Source organism: Schistocerca nitens, chromosome 1 (genome assembly GCF_023898315.1).
Source record: "Schistocerca nitens isolate TAMUIC-IGC-003100 chromosome 1, iqSchNite1.1, whole genome shotgun sequence".
In the NCBI taxonomy this organism is placed as follows: domain Eukaryota; kingdom Metazoa; phylum Arthropoda; class Insecta; order Orthoptera; family Acrididae; genus Schistocerca; species Schistocerca nitens.
The window spans coordinates 162,917,580-162,939,602 of record NC_064614.1 but is presented as its reverse complement, the minus strand read 5'-3'; the positions used below and the strand labels follow the sequence as shown (position 1 = coordinate 162,939,602).

At 37.4% G+C, this 22,023-nt stretch overlaps 1 protein-coding gene across 1 annotated transcript in view; it reads right to left on the bottom strand.

Annotated features, from left to right (window-relative positions):
- Positions 1-1,235: 1,235 nt before the first annotated feature.
- LOC126234132 (inter-alpha-trypsin inhibitor heavy chain H4-like) overlaps positions 1,236-22,023 on the bottom strand; it is a 122,357-nt gene continuing 101,569 nt past the window's right edge. The window contains exons 9-17 of the mRNA XM_049942911.1: positions 21,143-21,336; positions 19,989-20,180; positions 19,028-19,222; positions 18,726-18,917; positions 12,358-12,496; positions 12,169-12,273; positions 3,096-3,229; positions 1,877-2,019; positions 1,236-1,349 (exon numbers count right to left, since the gene is read on the bottom strand). Of these exons, the coding sequence (XP_049798868.1) occupies positions 1,262-1,349; positions 1,877-2,019; positions 3,096-3,229; positions 12,169-12,273; positions 12,358-12,496; positions 18,726-18,917; positions 19,028-19,222; positions 19,989-20,180; positions 21,143-21,336 (1,382 nt within the window). The 3' untranslated portion in view covers positions 1,236-1,261. The remainder of the gene's footprint in view (positions 1,350-1,876; positions 2,020-3,095; positions 3,230-12,168; positions 12,274-12,357; positions 12,497-18,725; positions 18,918-19,027; positions 19,223-19,988; positions 20,181-21,142; positions 21,337-22,023) is intronic.

The following is a 22,023-nucleotide window of genomic DNA, read 5'->3' as shown; positions in this document are numbered from 1 at the left end:
ATACAAAATTTTTATTATTATGGTAAATGAATGTGACAATCTCTCTCTATCTCTCTCTCTCTGTCTGGATATAAACTATAGAGATCTACAGAAGCTCAAACGAAATATAAAAATTCACATAATATTTTGTTCCCTTCAAACTGAGAGTCTCAGTTATTAGGACACTATGCTAATAATATTCAGGATGGCTTCGCTAAATCAGTTTAGGCAAATGGTGGAATGGTTCCTTGTAAAAGACTATAAACTTTTTTGTAAAAATTACGATAGCTTCAGCCACATTAGAATTATTGAAAATTTCTTTACTATGCTATAACAAGACAACTTGTAAGTCTTGCCCTACATAAATGCGTGGAATGTTGTTGGTGACTGTATTGGGTGTTTTTTTCCGACGAGAGTTAGTTTCTTGGGTACCAGAATGCATGATGTGGGGCAACATGTGTCCGGGAGTTGCAGAGGGAGATGCATGTGCTGGATGAGCAGTGAACTGGCTGGATATGTTCATAAAATTTTTAATCTGATTCAACAGAAGGCTGTAATTTGAACTGCTGTACTCGAACGTAAGTGTTTGTTATTGTACAATGGTTGCATGAGTTCTGAGCACTTAGGCCAAGGTTCCTATCACCAACAGATGTGAACTGGTTTGAAGTGCTAGATAAACTATTCCTTTCTAGCGTATCAACTTTGTTTCCTTACGTTAAATAGTTGCTTTGTAACAACAGTATTGTAGAGACTGAATAACTGAATCAATCGATGGACATTACACGAGGTTTCGTGCTAATCCCTAGGTGGCAGATTTTCACAATCCACAAATGTGTTTTGAGATATGATGTTCTCATTTACAGGCAAAAGCCTTACACACTTGCACAAGACAAACAGAAACAGAATGACCAGTTTTTTTGTTCTCCATCCTGCTTCATCTGACCTCTTGTAACGTCATCGAGCATTGTAGGTTGTTTCAGTCTTTAAATGGATATCAAGATTTAAATAAGCAGTGAGAATGAAAATTAAAAAAATTAATTCATTATGGCTTGTGCCTTACATAAGAAACCTGCATTATATTTGAGACCATAGAATCTTTGGGTTTCTCCATTTTGTGTGATGTACTTATGAATCAAGTTCGATCAGTCATTGAATTGATATGGCTCACATCTTCCAAACTGTTCTCACTCAGTAAGCTTCAGAATGCTGTAGTTCATATAGTAAGATAGTCACAATGTTCAATAAATATATTTAATGTAACACAAAAGAGGACAAAGGCTGTTTATGACACTAATGAATAATTTTCGGTTGCTGGTTCATTTGGTGAACTGCCTGGGCCAGTTGAGACAGGGCAGCACACACCAACAGAGCTGTAAACCAAAGATAAAAGCTAAGTATTACTTTTCTCTTTGTTGGAATCACAAATAATTAGCTTTCCCATACCATACACTTCAGCATAATTACTAAAGAGTCTTAGTAAATGCTCTATATAATTCAGGGCAAAATAGCATACTGAATCTAACAGTAGAAGCTTTTGGAAGGACATAAATAATTGCAATATTGGTGCCAAGATGTTGTGAGAGAACACTGTACTCCCTAGCAAGGGAATGAAATGGAAATATAACCACAGATCAGTGATGGTGAGGTCTTTAAATTACTGAAAATGTAATCAATTCTTTCAATTTGTGTATTACAGTTAAACCGTTACACATGTTGCTTTTAAATGTTTGGTTGAAAACATGATTTAATTGAAATACTGTGCAAAATTAATAATAATAGCAACAATAATAATAATGTCATTACAATTTGTATCATCATCATCATCATTCATTATCACAAGTATTGGCATTTCCTTGAAGTATACTCTGTAGAACTTTGGGCACAAAAAGGAAATTACCTGTCACTTTCTCCAAATGAACAAATGTACTGTAGAAAGATGTCATAATCATCTTTGAATTCAGGCAACACACATTCCACAAGAGGCCTGCAAGTTGCTCGTTCATTATTTGGGGTTGTACATGGTTGAACTGGAACTTTTTCCTGTAACAAATGCTTAAATACTGATTTATTTCTTCAGTGTCACAGAAACATTACTTCCTAAAAGCTCAAAGGACTAGGTACTGTTTTCCTAAATGTGAAAATATGATGTGGCTACTGATATGTCCCCATGAAACATGTTAATTATGAGAATAGACTGGCCATGCACAACCAAGACTTGTCACTATTATTTCACATTTAGAAACATTAAAATATAAATTATTTTAGTAATAGAGTAATATTTACATATTCTATATAGCATCCATTTTATATACCAGCCCCACAGAAACGACTTTCATCATAAGTTTCTTACATATTCTATGTAGCATCCATTTTATATACCAGCCCCACAGAAATGACTTTCATCATAAGTTTCTTACTTATTCTGTATAGCATCCATTTTATATACCAATCCCTCAGAAATGACTTTCATCGAACGTTTCATGTGTAAATTGAAAACTATACAACTGGTTCAGTACAGTTAGTGTGCAGAAGTTCTTTCTACTGTAATAAATGTTCTATCAGAATCATGTCATAAAATATTTTTCATATAAAAATATTGCTTTTTCACTGTAATTTATTGTAATACTGTTTCAAAAAAGATATATATCACTTAATGTAAAATTCATTTAGAAATTATAATACTTGACACACACTACTGAAATGTCATCAAATCTCAACAATTTGACAAAGAAGGCTTGTGTGGATGAATTTCACAGGTGTGTAGCAAGAGCTCAGTGTCCAACGGGGACAATATTTTGGAAACTGACAGAATTTCTATCATTGGGAGCACTAATGAACTACATTGCTTGTGAAGATAACGTGACTGATTGCCAAAAGTATTTTATTCATTGGACACTGAGATCAGCCATGAACCTGTGAACTAAAAATAGTAATAATAGTAATAATAATAATAATAATAATATAGGGGCTAAGTGACAGATTACAAATCTAAAGATTCTGGGTTCAGTCCTAGGATATCATATGTGTAACCAACATACTTTCATTCAATATTTCTGAACACATATGTGCTTAAAGGCATTAAAGCCAAATACAGAGAACTATGCAATTCTGCATACCTGTATTGAATATATATTTAAAGTTCTGTTCTCTTCTGATGAATTCCTGCTGATAATGTGAAGCTGGCCGTCTGTGCCAAGATACTGATCAAGCCATGTGATGTCATTAAGAGTCAATATGGGCTTTCTTGTGGCTGAAATGAAAGTGAAATTAGTTTAGTATAATTTTCATATCATTATTATTAATATTTATTAAACCATTCCCATATATTTTTATCAAACTAACAGATCAGTGCAGTGTGAATAATTTATGTAGTCCTCAGTGATATAGAAACTATTAGATGTCAGCACCTTTTACAACTCTGTAGTAAAGAAACCTATTTTTATGTTCTCTCTTTCTGATGGGAGTACAATGTGGATTATTGTGTATGGTGTTTGAGGCAAATTAACAAGACAGATATTGCAAATTGCTTTAATTGATAGATATGTTCAGTTAGTTATATTTGTCTTAAAAGTAGGGCCCATTTGATTCCATTTTTATAATTCACTAAGGTTTGTTATATTTGTGTGCATTTATTTACTATCAGTGACAGTAAATGATGAAGAGATCGTGTGGCAGGGTCATTGTGATCACTCGTTTTAAAATTTTCATCAGGTGAAGAGTTTAACTGTTTTAGAATACTGGAAAATATTTTGTAGACAAGCTACCTGATGTCAATCAGATTTCTCACTGATCAAGTTATTGGCAACTAGCTACAAATATAGGTAATCTCTATGCAGTGGTAAGTGCATCTGCCTATTGAGCAGGAGACCCAGGTTTGAATAATGGCCTTGGTAAAAATTTCATTTCATCACTTTGGTATGTATTCATCATCATAGATAAAGTTGAGACTTCCTGTGTCTGTGTAACACATAATGTCACCTGAAAGCTTATAGTTGTTATTTCCAAAGATGTAGAATAGTAGGACTACACAATAAATCCCAGAGCAAAACCCAGTTACATTACAAATACTTTGATGAAAATGATTAATAGAGACATGACACTCAAAAGCCAACTACTGCAGGCTACTTCTGTAAAGTGTACTAAGAACCAATTAAAGCTAGAGTTTATTTACCGACATGAATAATCATGGAAATTACTTCCGGATTACTACGTTACTGTACTATTTCTTGACAGAAAAGCAACTACTTTGAAAAACCCATAGCACTATCACTGTGTATTTAACTGCTGTTAAAAGAAGTTTTATCAGGCTGGAAAACTATTTCCCTGGTTTTCCCATAAAATTCTGTTTTAGGACTAATCCTGTTTTCATTTTATATAAATGACTGAATTATAAATGTAACACACTGCCTGGCAGTTTATTGGATTTAATGATCAATGTTTTGAACCTAACATTATCTGTCTTGTGAAGTGATCAGAATTTGCCTTTCCATGTTTATTTGTGTTATGCTTAATAAGGCTTCAAATTGTCTGTGCTTTTCTTTTCAAATTTTAATTTTTTTTCATGCATAGTGCACGATTTTTGTTTCATTGCTGACATGGGGCAAAATTTTGTAGTACTTCCTGTAGTATATCTTTCGGTCTTAACTGAAAAGAGAATTTTAATATCTCATTATGTTCTCAGACAAATCATTCATTTAATGTACAAGGAACTCATCAGTATAAGTAATATAACTGAGACAAATATAATGATTTAAAAAAAAAAACGTAGAATTAATCTTAGTTTACAACCATCTGTACAATTCTGTTCCTTACTCTAGAAAGAATGCTTTATCATCATTTGAAAATTTCATGACTGGATCATAACATTATTGCCAAAGAATGGCATGTAATTTTCTTTTCAGCAAACCTAGTTGTATAGTGTGAAAGCTTTTTAATTTACTATTTTTAAATTTGAAATGGTAACAATGACTTGCCTTTGTTTCTAGTACCATATATGTGTTGAAAACGGCTTCCTATAAATAAATCTGGTTTGTGTATGAACAGTTCATAAACAGAAATACACAGAATAGCTAAAATGTTGACATAAATCCCAAGGCTTAATATTAATATTTGTAATAAGTTTTTTGTAGTAATAACATCGTATTTACAACATAACTATAACTATTAACTACTTGCATTCCACATAAAATTGTTCCGTATCTTACAACAATTTCAAAGTAGCTGCAGTAATGTCCATGTCATTTGCATATGACAGTACTGTCATTATGGATGCAAGACTGCTTAATATCTTTGCCAAGTAATGCAAGTGATGTGACCACAGCAAATTATTTGCCAAGATTTGACATAATCTACTTCCCTAAGATCCTAATTTTTAAGTGTTATGTGGAAGTTTGATTTTCATTGTTTAGTTTTAAACCATGTTAGTTGGACCTTAATCATGTTTAATTTTAATTTGTCAACCCAATGTTCTAAGCATTTTAAGGTGCCAGTGGTTCTTGGAGGAATTTCTACAGTGGCCTTGCATGAAGTGAGTACAGATATGTTGCCTGAAATAAAACCGAGTGGTATTTTATATTTATAAGTCAGTCATTTATATAAGGGCAATGGCCTTGCTGCAGTGGACACACCGGTTCCCATCAGATCACTGAAGTTAAGCACTGTCAGGGGTGGCTGGCACTTGGATGAGTGATCATCCGGACCGCCATGCGCTGTTACCATTTTTCGGAGTGCACTCAGCCTCGTGATACCAATTGAGGAGCTTCTCAACCGAATAGTAGTGGCTCCGGTCAAAGAAAACCATCATAATGACCGGGAGAACAGTGTGCTGACCGCACACCCCTCCTATCTGCATCCTCAGCTGAGGATGACACGGCAGTCGGATGATCCCGATGGGCCACTTGTGGCCTGAAGATGGAGTGCTAGTGCATTTATATAAAATGAAAACACCATTACACCTAAAACAGAATTTTATGGGACTCCCTGAGAAATAAATTTCTATCCTGAGAAAACTTCTTTTGCCTGACTACCCTTTGCTTTCTGTGTGTAAAATATTATTTGAACCATTTACAATCATTAACACTGATTCTGTATCTTTCTGATATATGGAGAAGTAGGCAGTGCTTTACATAGTCCAAAGCCTTTGTAAAGGCAAAGAAAATTCTTGTGATTCTCTGGGACTTATCCAAAGATGAACAAATTTTCTCAACAAATTTGTTAATGGCACATATTGTACTTTTGCCTTTCGAGAAGCCAAACTGATTTAATGTGATTGCATTAGATTTTACTATGAAATTTTGGATGTGAGTTGCAACAGTTCTTATTTTTCTCTCTGTCTTCCCATTGTTTATACAGTAAATTCTCTCTCTGAATAGTGTGATAGTCATTTATGACTGTGTGAAACTGTACTTTTCTTTTTTTTTTAGGCATAGGTGGTTGATGTGAATGATGTAACGGTTGCCATTTGACTATCATGGTGAGGTAAACCATCTATTATGGGCTCAAATCTGTTTTAGGAGATAGGTGGATTTAAAAATAAATTTGCAATCACTGTTGCACAGTGTAATACTACCACGTTACAAATACTCTTGATTAATACCATCAGAGATGAATCAATATTGAAATCACCACATATAATTACTTCCCAGGTATTTTTAATAGCTCTTATTAATACTGTCTGTACTTGCCTATTGACATTTAAAACATTTTCAGTTTGTGCACCAGAAAGTATTTGTAAGATCTACAATGGAATATTTTTAAATTTTTAGATGCATATCTGTTGGAGTAACAGATTGATTGAAATGTGTTCAAAATAATTCAGTGCAGATAACTGCAGGTGTGCCTAACCAACTCATGAATGTTACAAGGATATACAAAAATCTTTTAAAGAGAGTAGTCACATGAAACATAACTCATTCTTACTTTGGATTCAGGAAACTGTAATTAATAGTAACGATCCCCAGATGTTACATTTTTTGATTTTAAGAAAATCTTCAGTAAACTTCACATTACAATTCAAAAATAAAATGCTTGCTTGTGGAAGATCTATTCAATCTAGAAATGGTTTGAGAAATATCTATAATTTTCAGCTGTTAATAGAAATATATCAGTCTAAGCAGAGTGTTCCAGAGAATGAAAATGTTGACACAATAAACAAACCAGATAAAAATGTAGGCATGACACCACATCTGTGTAACACCACCTCTGCTCTTGATAATCACCACAATTTGGCACAAAAGGAAGTGCATGAATTTAATTGGAGATAAGGATCAGCCCAGTCAAGGTAAAACAGGGTGCCTAATTGTTTGTATGCATGCAGCCTTGTGAACATAGCTGTCATTATCTCGGAAGGTGGCACTAGACACATCATAGTCATCATGAAGATGTAGAACTCTGATTATCTCGTTGCCAATGGGACATTAAACACTAAGATGCAGGAGACAGGGCTACACTTTGTCTCCAAGAATACTGAAATAAACAGCCTGGTTCATGGTAATCTGAATGAGTGGGACAAAGACATTGTATGAAAAACATCTTCAAATTCACAGAACCCCTTCAGCCTGAATCATGCCCTTCACACACTGCACCTTGAATACCTCATTTGGCTGCAGATCACTCAGTACCCTACATCAATTGAAAAGAGGCAAAATTATTACTTGTTCAACCACACTACATGCTACCTTCATCTAGATACATACTTTGCAAGCCACCATATGGTGTGTGTTGGAGGGTACCTTGTTTTGCCTCTGAATTACTTAGATGTTTTCCTTTAATCTGACCTGAAAATTCTCCCAATAAGCTGGTGTTAACCATTTGCCTTCCCTACTACTGTCTGTATGTGCTCATTCCATTTCATATCACTTTGCAAATTAACGTGACTGTGTTGAGCAGCACACAACTAATATTATATTCAAACTTTATACAGTTCTTTTTCCTGTTCAACTGCATTAACTTACATTTTTCTACATATAGAGCCTTCAGTCAGCTGTGGTTCAGTTTCTGCATTGTTTGCCCCAATGAAGCAGCTTCACATACCACCTTGAGCAATGGCCTTTTGCGAGGTACCTGACTCCAAACGTTCTTCGAATGAAGTTGCCTTAGCGGTGTTTGCTGGGTAACATGTTGAGATGGACTTGTATTTCATTGATGGAGCAGTTAATGTTGAGTTTGAAACCAATTGTCATTGACAAGATGTGACACTCATCACTGGTCTGTGTCAGTTAGTATCTTCTTCTGATCATCACTCTTACGCTGTGTTATATGACAGCAAATGGTACACCATTCAGTCTAGGCACAGACAATCTGCATTGATACACCACTAACAAATTGGGAAACTTCATTCACAGTGTGGTCATGGACGTGTCAAACATGACAGTTCTATTATGCCATTCTGCCGTGTCTCCATATCAGCCCATCTTACTGATCTCATTCTGTATATTTGTGTGGTACATACACATCACCTCACTGTCATGATGTACATTAAAGGTGGAAGGTCACATGACTAGCTGGTACCATTTCTACAGCATTTGCAGTACTCCAAAGTGATCAGTGTGCTTTTTTAAGGGAATGATTAATATTTTGTCCAGTGATGTTATGTGAATATTCAGGTTTTGGCTAACTTTCTGTGCAGGCAGAGAGCAATTTCCTGCCTATATGATAGCTGTATGGAAAATTCTGATACTTAAGAGCCAAATGCTGTTGAACAAGAACCATTTTGGCTCCAAAATAAACCATCTGCCATCATGTCACCGCTCTTTGGGAAATACTAGTGCACACACACTGTCAACGAAAGATGATCATTACACAACAGTTTCCAGTGAAACAGAATCAATGTTAGACAGATGTGGGATTAAAATTGTTTTTTGACCACCCAAAAAATCAAAGAGTACTCAGCCCTGTGAATAACAGCCCAAGCCTGAAACCACCAGGCATTTATAATATTCAGTGTGATTGTGACTCTTGTTAAATGTGTCGTTCTATTCAGGCTATTTCGTTGCACTGCACTGAACTCTGTCAGGTCAGAGATAATGGGGGTGGAGTCATGTTAAGATACTGGACTCACATTCAGGAGGGGTGACAGTTCAAATCTCTATCCAGATTTAAATTCTCCATGGTTCCCCTAAATCATTTAAGGCAAATGGTGGTATACTTGAGATGGACATGGCTGGTTTCCTTTCCAGTTCTACCATAATCTGAGTTTCTGCGCCTCTTCTATTGACCTCATCACCAGTAGGGTGTAAAACACTTATCTTCTTCCTTTATTTCAGGCACAAACATTTAGAAGTGTCAGCTGTGGCTGAACACACTGTTATGAATGAGCACAAAATTTTATGTCAAAGGCAGGGATTGTGGCCCTTACTTCAAATAACTGTGACTCAGTCATTGAGTAGGCTGTGAAAAGTACATTGTGGATTAACAGAATTATGCCTATGTACTCAGCTTTTCATAGAAGTGAGCATTTGGCATAGAGAGACCTTGTACAGAGAAGTAAGATTCTTAGTCTGCATTACGACATGAACCATGATGCTGTTGGTGATGTAACATTGTAATGCTTTCTTAGCAGATGTCTTAAAAGGAAAAATTATTGAGTTTCTTGTGAGTGTTGAACCAACATGATATTTCCATGTCCAACTAAGACTTATTATTAGCTCATCCGAGTTACAAAGGCACTTTCGTGTTGTGAACTTCATATGTACATTTTACCCTCACTTCTAAACCATGTTATGAGATGTTGGTTACCTCCTTCCAGATGCATCATTGTTGGTGTTAGTCTAATATTTTGTTGCAGCAGGCTCCAATACATGATTAACATACACAGATACCCTTTTGTATTTTGCACTCTGTTGCATTGTGTGTCGTAGGCAATGGAGGAACTTGTTGAAGTCTTGAATTTTGATTCTAATTTTATGCAGAAAGTAGTTTTTGTTTGTACCAGTAATGATTCTCATTCTATTGCCTTTTATCTACCAGCAGCTTATTAAAGACCTTAGCACCAGAATTAATAATCTCTCTCTGATCCCTATAGAAGAAGGTGCAGCTTTTTTGTGCAGAAGCTATTGAAACTGACTGTTTTTTAAGTGTAGTTTAGTTTCTGCATGATTCGTGTATCATATTCACAAAAATTCACTATGATGTAGGAGGTGTCAGTCTGTTTACAAATAAGATACATTTCCTCTATGAAAATGTGGTTACTTTCTGACCATTTACATAAGCAGATTTTTTGATTCTTAATCTGCAACAAAGTCTGGTAAGCAGAATCCAACCACATACATACTGTCCACTCAGGAATTCATTAATGGAATTGGAGGAGTTGTCAAGCAAAAATTATTTCAATTTGTTTTTAAAACTCTCATTCTCTTCCAGCAACTTTAATTCTAAAGGGAGATGGCAGATGGTCAAATACTTTTATGGTTGCATACTTTCTCCATTTATCTGTAAGAGTAAATGTTAATTTGTGTGTAGTGGAATACTAGTTTTGTTCATAGAGTTATATTTATGAATGCTACTATTATTTTCAAATTGTGCCTGATTCTTCACAACAGACTTCATAAGATGGTTAATGTACTGTGAGGCTTTAGTTAGCCTGTAGAGGATGGGGATGGTGGGCCCATTGCCCCTGCCACTTTTTACCCCTAGAGTGACTGGAATAAGGAAAAAGGCCATCCCTATCTAGAATTTAATTAAAGATTAAGATCAGGTGATTTGGGAGCCCAGCCAAGGTGTAATAAGGTGCCAGGACATACAGGGCTGAAGTCTAGTGCTCTGCACACTAGGCTAACTTGGTCACCATTAGGTATCTCTATTTTGTGAAAATTAAAAACCTGTCCAATAATAACGTTAGAGATAACTTATGAGTCCAAATATTCTGATAAATTATGTAATGAGAATTGTGCTAGAAACAGGTCCTTTAAATAATTTGATATGGCAGAACACAGTTGAATTCTGAAATAAACATAGTAAAATGAACTTTTCCTAGGCATAAAAAGCTAGTTACATGTAATACAAATAACAAAGTGTACTATTAATCAAGCAGGTGGCCAATGTTCTGCTGAATGCAACTGTTTTTCTAATTTTACTAATTATTTTTATAAGACTTTAATGTCTTTTAAATTCACAAGAAAAGACGTAATTGTACATCTAAATTTACGTTTATGAAGTCTATTCATTAAGTAATTTCTGTTTGTTTATTTGTTAATGCAAATGAAATTACAGAATTTGTTTTAGAACACTTTGAAAGTACACAGTCTAATTTAATTTTCCACATTGTTGCCAGGCATATTGACACATTTGTCAGAGCGTTTGATGAGTATTGAAATTCTGCAGTTGTAGAGTTCTGCTGCCTGCACCCATCTGGCATTAAATTTCCAGTAACCAAAGTTTATAATAATAAGTGAAGGTGGTGTAAGGCAATAATGCATATATTCAGAAACAGACAAACCAATGTCCATGATGAAGGGAAAATTGGTTAGCTGAGTATCATGAATGCAGTTTAGTTGACAAGATTCATTTAGTTGATGAGATTTACCATAACTGAGTTTTATATTCATTTTCCATACATTAGTCACATTCTTCAGTACAAAGTGAATATCAAAGATTTGGGCTGGTGAAAATTTAATGCTAGATGTGTAAAGGAGCAGAATTCTATGAATGCAGAACTCCAAAGCTTGTGAAATCATATAACATATGTCTCAGTGTGACTGGAAGCAATGTGGAAAAATCAATTAAAGTGTATACTATGACAGTATTGTCAAGCTAATTCTATAACTTCATACACATTTTTTTAAATAAGTGGAGGTTACTTTATCAACAGCCCTTGTGTGTCAATAAGCCACCACCATATCTCCATTTCCTGTTTGACTCAAGAATGATGCACAGAAAGAACTACTGCTGGTAAGTCTCTGAGTTAGAATTTCAGTGGTTTTACAATCATGGTTATTTCATGAAATATATGTGAAAAGTATTAATATGCTGCTTGAAAATTCTTGATAATGGTCATGATGTATATGGTGTACCAGTGATTGCTGAATCTTTAATTAGCAGTTCATAGCTGTTTGTTACTATAAAAACAGAAGATAGTGAGAACTTAAGGAATATGTAATGGAGGGACAAAATGGACAGAGAAAGAAGTGGGAGGAAGGAGGACGGAAAATTTAAATTTAAAATGCATACATAAACAAAGAATTTTTCACTCACTAGTTATCGCTGGTAGCAGTGATCCTATTTTGTCTTGCTCAAGAAATTGTGGTATTGTTGTGGCAGGTCTCTTCCCTGGAAAATACGGTGGCATTGCAATGGCCACTGGAAATAAATAGATGCAAGGAAATTAATCATCTTTTCATGTGACTGATACATGTTAAACTTTTCGAGCAGATGGAAACTTACTGATTTTGTTGTGGTATGGGGCTGTATCCATAGTTTCTGCAGCATCTTTTGGTGCTTGAGAATGGAAAGTAATAGTGCTGTTTCTTCCAGCAGATGGTTTTACCACAACAAGAGATGTAACAGAAGTCACAAACTGATACTGGAAACAATTATCAACAACATACTCTTACCATAAATTCTTTTACATGTCAATGTGCAAAATGAGCCTGTGTTAAAAGAACCCTTAAGCACAGCTGGAGGCAAATAAATTAAAAAAATACATGGTCTTTTCTTAACATAAAAATCATGTAATAGAAACATATTCAGACAATCAGACACTATCAAATTTTACTCCCACTCATTAACTACACTGTTGCTTCCAGGCCAGACAACAACATTCTGGAATGTAGGATGAATCCAGTAATGAGACGCAACTATGTGAGCAACTACATGCTACACAAATTACTAGTTAACGATAATGGTACTGTGAATTATGAGACACCAAAAGCATGCTCCTTACATGTTCTTTACAGGAAAGAAAAAAAATAAGAGTAAAACTCCTGAATTTCACATACTTTTAACAGGATTCAATCACAAATCGTTTTCTGTACATTCCAAGCCCTCAGGAGTTGGAACAAGTTAAGTTACATACATTATTTCAGAATAAAATTCAGTTTCAGTTCCACAGATATTTTTATACTAGGTAAGTTTCAGTAATTAACTTCTTATACTTTACATAAATGTATGGGCAAGGCCTAATGACTTACAATATCCCAAATTTTGTAGATTCCTGAAGATGATGAATTAATTTGTGAAAACTAGTAACACAAAATAAAAATATCTGTGCAACTGATGACTGAATTTTATTCTGAAATATGTACTATAGTTACTGAAAAATAACAGCTATGAATAAAATAATTTATATACAGTAACTGGTGGAAGCAGCCAGCTACTATAGGATGCTTCTGTAATGTATACTAACAAGAAACTATGATTTTAGTAATACCAATATGCTCACACTGAAAATTATGAGAATTACTTCTAGATTACTTTGTACATGTGGATGAATATTAAAAGAAAAATAGCTACTTTGGAAAACGTCCACTGTCCCTCATTTCAAACCATTCAGTTGAAGTGGGCTTTCTATCAACAAGTTCCCCCCAATTGCTGATGAGTTCCCAGGCAGAAATTACCAACACTTACAATCAAACACTCTTTATTCACCCACAGAGAGCCCGCCACCCCTGGAGTGTGGAGCACTGGGAGAGGAAATGAGCACTGTCAAAAACAGGAGTGTTGTACGCCGTTGGACAGGTGTTGGTTAATTGTGCAAGGTAGCATGACCACCCATGCTGTGGCTGGTCTGAACAGAAGGCAGGGTTGGATCAATTCTTGCAGAGTGAGGGAGGCAAGACCAATCGACCTGCACGTGTGAACTGGACCAGCTTGGGAGATAGCAGTGTTGGGGGAGCTGCGAAGAAGGGGACGCACATCTTGAGACACCATTAGAGCTGAATGTCACTGTTAATCCAACTGCATCCACCTCATCTGGAACGGGATTGTGCACAGGATCGTTACATGTGAAGTGGATGTGGCTTTCCACAAGATGTCTCTCACATGGAGGACGAAGATGATCCATCTTGGAGCTGTAAGGAAAGCCCGTTGTTTGGGCTCCCAAAAATGTGGATATAAAAGCAAATCTTGGTAGTCATAGGGGGTGCTGTAGGAGAAGGGGAACAAAGATACTGTAGCTTGGAAGAAACACTAGAGCACACCAGGGGAACAGCAGATGGCAGCACTTGAGATAATGCAGTGTTACATGCAATGCATGGTTGAACCTGAGGCAGCAGATTATCACACACAGAGTCTGGGTGAGGCGAGGGAGGAGGATAATCACATGCAACCACTGAGTGACTGACGGCATCCTGCAACAGTGGAGAACTCAATTCAAGAGATTGTGGGACAGATTCTTCAATTGTCCAAGCTGTTTTAACCCACTGAAGTGAAACTGACTGATGCTGTCCATTGATGAGCATGTCCAGGGTATTAGTCACGTGTGTCAATACCTGATGCAGGCCAGAGTAAGGTGGCTGTAGTGCCAGTTTGAGTGTGTCATGCTGTAACATAATAAACTCGCATGAGTCCATGGCCAAGTGCAAGAAAACGTGGGGACAGGTATGCGGTCATGGAGGAGGCATATGGATAGCAGCTACAGGTGACCAGACGTGCTTGACAAGAGCAGGGAGGTCAGATAGATTGACAGTTGCAACATTGTCGACAAACTCAGCTGGGAGGACTAATGTCTCACCAGATAGGACTTCGGCAAGTGACACTCGGATGGTTGCCTTACAAGCCATACAGGTTCCTAACATGACCCAGGGAAGGGCATCAAACCACTCACCACCACGGCACACAAACACCGCTTTCAGAGTCCTGTGCTGACACTCAATGGCCCACTGCTCTGAGGATAGTATGCTATAGTGCAAAATTTATCCACACAACAGAACATGCAGAGTTTGTTAAATAACAGTGATTAGAACTGCCTATCCTGATTGATCGTAATGGATGTAGGGCACCAGAATCTATCTATCCAGGAAATTGCAAATGTTCGTGCTACAGAATCTGCTGTAATGTTCCCAAGAGGGATTGCCTCCATCAACTGTGTAACATGGGCGATGATGGACATGATATATCTGAAACCATCAGATATGGGCAATGACCTGACAACGTCCACCTGCATGTGTTGGAAATGGCCTCTAGGGGATGTCAGATTTGCTTAGGGGAGGCTGCATATGTCTGCCAACTTTGCTGTGCTGACAAGGTATGCAGGCATGAGCCCACACCCAGCAGACACTCTTCACACCTGGCCACACAAAACATTCAGTGATAAGCTGTGTAGTAGCCTTAGTGCCAGGATGTGAAAGATTATGCAAAGCAGCAAAAACTTGGTGACTAAAAGCAGCCAGGACAATAGGCTGAGTGATGCTCATGGATGTATCACTCCATAATGGCCTGACCAAGCGCAGTAGGTTGCAAGAAACTATCTGTACAGAAGTGGAAGAGGTCCAATGTAGGTTCTGATGTTTGATACCACTGCCCTGTAAGTCAGCCAGTTCATGAAAATTAATAGGAGATGAAATAGCCACCACATTTTCTGAGCCATGGATATATCAGATGTACATCATGTACTGACAAATGAGATCCATCTACTGACACCTGCATGGAGGAAAGTCAATGGCAGGACTGCAGTTAGCATCTGAGAGGGGACAGTGATTCATGAAAATTGTTATGTTCCTGCGTTCGATGACTGCACAGAAATATTTGATGGCCTCGTACACTGTAAGAAGTTCCTTGTTGAAAGCTGACCACTTGCATTGAGCTGTAGATAGCGTTTTCCAAAAAATTGGAGTGGCTGAGTTGTATCATCAATATACTGTTGAAGCACAGCACCTATTGCAAAATCTCTTGCGCCTGCCATAATACAAATGCAAGTGTTTGGCAATGGAGGGCAAGATTGATGGCATGTTCTAAAATTATTTTGAAATCCTCGAAAGCTTTCATCATGTTGCCAGACCCTAGCTGCCGCCTCAGCAAACTGTGTCTGTAAAAATTGATGGTTCCCAAAAACCAGGGAATTTCACGAAAACTCACTGGAAGTGGCAGTTCATGGATGGAGTCATCCCAATAAACCCTCACAGCAGACGTTATGCCCAAAAAAGCTAACAGAGGTGCCTCTGAGTTGTGATTTATCATGATTAATCTTGGCTCCATCACATGCCAGAAAGTTGTGTACCATAGTCAGGTGTAGCTCATGTTCTTCATCAGAGGAGGAGAAAATGAGAATGTCATCTAGGTATGGGTAGCAATAAAAGCATTTAAAGAGAAGTGGGTCTATGAAATGTTGCCAAGTTTGAGTTATGTTTTTGAAATCATAATGCATGTAACAAAATTTGTAAAGGTAGAAGGTTGATGAAGGCTGTTTTTGGTATGTCACTGTGTTCCATAGGTATCTGTAAATATGCCTTGTGGCTGTCCAAAAAACTAAAGATGTGTGCACCTCTAAGTAGTTGGGTGAAGTCTTGAATGTGTGGGATAGGATTATTGCCAATTACGGTACACATAATGAGATGATGATAGTTACAACAAAGGTGCACTGTGCTGTCCTTGGTGTCTAAGTGTCTGAGGGAAGACCAATTACTGTCCAGAGATCAAACAACACCTGCCCGCAGAAGTTCATCCACTGCAGTCTCAGCAAGGCATAGTTTGTGTGGAGAGGGATGGCACTCATTATGATGCACTGGAGGGCCGTTTGTTGTGGCAGTTTTATGTGTCATCCCATTCACAATAGTGTTCAATTAAACCAGTGAACATGACATGGAGTGTCTTGATCAGGAGTCTGTACATCTAGGTGAACCCACACCCGATCTCTGCCAGCTGACAGATGCTGGTATGCCAACCGCAGCAGCAGACATTGCTCTGTACAAAGCAACTAGGCAGCAGTGTCAAATAATGGCATACACCTGGTCAGGCAACCATATTTTATCCTCATGTGAGGGTGAGGTGTGAGGAAGCAACTGTAATTGCAGTTCCAGTGGAAGCTTAACTAACCACAATGCCCCCCAGAACACTAAGTCTGGCAGACCTCTGTTGTGACCTGAACACGGAGGCATCACCATAGTTGGGAAGGGATTCTGTCACCTAAATTCTCATCATAAATGATGCCGCGGATTGCATCTGCTGGCATACATGAAAAATTCTTGGTGAGGAGTGCAAAAGCAGACGCATATTTGTTACACTCTTGTGGGTTTAGCAACAAGTCACTAATAAGATTGGGGTGGGCATAAAAATGGTTCACCAAACAAACAAAATGAGCACTTTTGTCAATGGTACCATGTATTTACAACAAGTTTTCCATGAGGGTAAACAGCATCATGATCTTGTCCATTTGTATCCGTGGCAGCTTCAGAAAATGACTTGGAGGCAGTGCTTGGGGGCAGAGTCAATAGAGTGCAAGAGTTGTGAAGCAAGATGGGTGAAACAAAAGTAACAGTGTTGAGGTGTGCTGCCAGTGATCCATCATCTGTGGTCTGTGTAGGAGGGGGCAGCACATGGCGATGAGAAAAACCCAATGCGGAAGCATCTACGACTGATGTGGATGGATTCCTGGAGGAAGGCATGAAATCATTATTGACTGGCTAGTGGTGTGGCAGAACCATGGCTGGTATGTCACCCAAGGTCTGGGCAGCATGGTATGTCAGGTAGATGCAGGGGTATCCCAGTGCAGTTGACCAGTTGACTCGAGTGTCCAATTGGCTGATGCAGAAGTAGACACATTAAACGGCAGAGTAGGATCAGCGAGAAAGTAAGCATCAAAGGTGTGTGATGCAGGTAGTGGCAGACCACACTGGGGAGAGGGGAGCCATGCGTGTGGACCCCAAACCTGTACAGCTCAGTGGTCCATAGTGGAGTGAGGTATAAAATCCAGAGAGAGGAAACCAGAATCTCGGGCGGAAGAAACTTCCTAGTGAACACAGAATCCAGTAGCAGACGTCAGTGTAGGTGTGTGCTGCACCCAGTGCAGCATAGCAAAGGAGCTTAGAGTCATCTGTTCTTGTGGAGTAAACACTGTAGAACAAGCATTCTTGTTGTATTAATAGCACCCGCAGATGATCACACAAAATGTAGCACAGCATGCGAAAACAACAAAAGTCACAGTGCTTCCCAAGCTCACTGGATCTGAGAATAGAGCACTCCTTGTCCCAGAGTCATTGACAATCTATTATTGCCACAATGTTTTTATCTAAAACTTCAAACAGTACATCTATGTGACTTCACACAAAGCACTATCAAATTCCTGCTTACTGAGAAATGCAAAACATGTAGCAGGTAATTTTGTAACTCCAAATGACAAAATAAAAATTTCGCACCTACCTTATTAGATATGCTAATAAACTATTGGAATATTTAAATTTTGTGGTTGCAGTAAATGTGTGTCTCAAAAATGATGTCGCCTAATTTACTTTGACAACTGGGTGCATGTATCATGTCTGGAGAATATCTCATAATTTCCTAGAGGTCACACATTAAGATATTTTACTTAGAGTTTCAAAGTGAAACAACTTTGAACATTGTGTTAAAAGTAACTGATGATGGAATGAAAATGTTAACAATTTTTTTGATGATTAGTTATGACAAGTTTGAAATTATTGATCAGGAATTAATGCCTGGTATTTATTTGAGGATTGAATGTTCACATTAAAATTTATCAAAATACTTACATTATTTTGTAACTGTGCACTCTGTAATTGCTTAGCACTGACTACTGATGAAAAGTTATGTTATAAGGATAGAAAAAATTCAGTGTTCCTAAGTAAAGTAATTCCAGTTACCTTTAAGGCAATATTTAGTGCCATTTCTTTAGGAGAAGGCTTTACAGTTTCATTGTTCATTGTACTGTGCTGCAACTGCATTTGACTGTGTTCAGCTTTTTCTTCCAACATTAAAGCCTCATCAAGGAGTTGTTTGACATATAGATAAGCCCATAATCTTTCCAGAACTCCATAATTGCTCTCACTGTCTTTCTGAAATAATTTATGCCAGTTATCTCTAGTGAAAAGCAATGGATTTTTAAATGTATCATATGAAATATCGTAACTAGTGTTGTTATACATAAAAATGTGATAGTACTTACAGTCTGCTTCTTTTCTTTTATAACTTCACTTGGAAATTGTTGATAATGTTTCCCAAAGCTCCAAGCTGATACTTCGGGGAAAATATTTTCTGTGTGATCATCTTCTTTTTCTTTCTTTACTTTACCAGCAACAACCAGTTCACTTCCTCTGTAGAATGAGTGAAACTTGCTTTGAGTCACAACTGCCTCATCTACCTATATAATAAAGGTCAAAATGAGTCCCACACTTAGGAAATTAGTGTTGGGGGAAGATGCACAAATCCCACATTTTTATTTTTGCCATGTCCTAATGGAGGGTGCTTTGCTATTTCCTTCCTTCAACCTGTTATGATGTGTCAACTATGCATCTGTGATGTGTGGATGACTGATGGTGCTTGCTCAGTCTATTATTACAATTGTGCTTAACGTCCCCATCCAATGGACAGATGACCATTAACAATGTCACATGCACTCACACTATGAGACACTTGATAGAGGTTTGAATTTAGAACAGGAAAGTTTCCTAGTTCAAAGAAAACACAATGGAATCACAAGTTAATGATTTCTGATCTCATCTTTGAATAATACTGTTTCATTAAATATTTTCTCCATCTTTTATTTGGGTTCTGAAAGGTTATGGGCCTTTCATTTCTTCAATACTTTTATCAGTATTCTGTTGCATGGGTACTTGGTTTTACATTGTTATTTGAAACTAAAGATTAACTAGCGTTACTTTCAGGAATGTTTCCCACTGACATATAATGAAGTACCATACTCATCAAACAACTTGTTTTCTTATCCTTATGTGTACAAAACATTGCAGCAAGAATGTTACATTCTCTTCCTTTACTTATTGTTTAATATAGTCTCATGTCATTGCACATAACAATAGATTAATAATGAGGTATGGATGAAAAATTTTAACTGTTTACATATAACATGTTTATTACTGTTTAAGTCTCCTTATGACAGTGAAACTCACCATTGACCTCACATAATTGAAAGTTACATTTGACAGAACAGGTGATGAGATTTCGTGGTAAAATGATTGGAGCTGGAGAGACGCATCTGCTGCTTCATAAATTTTACGAGCAAATCCATTATTTTGCAATGCCAAACGTTTAAGGAAAATGAAACTGGCATTGTCCCCAAAAGCCAGTGTGAAAACAGTTGCCTGTAAAAGAAATAAAAGTGAAAACATTTTTTTTCTATGTAAATTTGTGCACTTCAATGTTTATTTTTAGTGAATATAATAGAAAGAAACATTCCACATTGGAAAAATATATTAAAAAACAAAGATGCTATGACTTACCAAACGAGAAAGCGCTGGTAGAAAGACACAATAAAAAACACACAAACACACACATAAATTTCAAGCTTTCGCAACCCATGGTTGCTTCATCAGGAAAGAGGGAAGGAGAGGGAAAGACAAAAGGATGTGGGTTTTAAGGGAGATGGTAAGGAGTCATTCCAATCCCGGGAGCAGAAAGACTTACCTTAGGGGGGAAAAGGGACAGGTATACACTCGCACACACACACACATATCCATCTGCACATATACAGACACAACCTGAGACATATAAACAGTTTGCAGCACTTCACCGTATGAAATATCTTTTATTATTCGTCTGTTGTGCCACCAGGTTCAAGAAAGATATCCTCATTGTCAAAATAGTTCATAAACATCTCATAATCCCTTTTAAAAACTGGTACCAGCTTTCCACTTGCTTGGTTTCACAGAGTTTACTCTGCAATTGCAAACAACACTTAAATCCTTTATACTTTGATATAGTGGAACATAGTATCCTAATACATATTGTTTTGATCTAATTTTTTGTGACAGTGTTATTGCCTTCTGGCAGAAGGGTTGACGGGGAAGGAAGAAGGGGTGAAGGAAAAGGACTGGTGGGGTTTTCGAAAAGGAGTAGAGTTTGGAAAAGTTGCCCAGAACCCTGGGTCAGGGGAGACTTACTGGATGGGTTGAGAAGGAAAGACTGATTGTTGGGGATTCCACCAGACAAGATTTGAAAAACTGAGAGCTTAAATGTGGAAGGTACGGTATGTACAAAGTGGAGATTACTGCTAAAACATCATGCATGAGTTAATAAGAGTGAAAAGGCAAGAGCAGGAAGATACCTTAGTCTCTGTGTTATGTGCCCTTACTCCAGCAAGAATCCTGGAAGGACGGATCTGGCCTATGGTGGCAACACCATCCGTGAGGAAGAGAATCATTGGTTGAGGAAGGTCAGTTGCATTTTTGTTTTCGGTGTTATACTGCCTCTTTGATGCTAATTGAAGAGCTTTCCTCAAAGCTTCATAAATATTAGTTCCTATAAGAAAAATACTTATTATAAGGTGCATGACAATAAGTATCCAAAGAGAATATGATGAACGTTTTTCAGGCAGTATGAGATCAGACAAAAGAATATGACACCACAAAAATAAGGAAAGCTACTAATTTGTCAACAAAAATGTACAGAAACTTAAAGCGGTGTTGCAATTCAGCCAGTGTGCAGTGCTCAATTTTACAGGAGCTGAACATACCAAGATAAATAAATAAGCAAGGCATACTACAATAGCAAGACACTTTATTACATTAATAGAGGGCTATCCGAGTGAGCATAATTTACTTCAGATGTCGAAGGCTACTTGTTATGTACTAGCTGTGGCATCTTTAGCTCTATTGTTCTGTAGTTTAATCAGATTTTTCAGGCTATTTTGCGTGATCTCCATGTTGTTGTTGTTGTTGTTGTGGTCTTCAGTCCTGAGACTGGTTTGATGCAGCTCTCCATGCTACTCTATCCTGTGCAATCTCCTTCATCTCCCAGTACTTACTGCAACCTACATCCTTCTGAATCTGCTTAGTGTATTCAACTCTTGGTCTCCCTCTACGATTTTTACCCTCCATGCTGCCCTCCAATGCTAAATTTGTGATCCCTTGATGCCTCAGAACATGTCCTACCAACCGGTCCCTTCTTCTTGTCAAGTTTTGCCACAAACTCCTCTTCTCCCCAGTT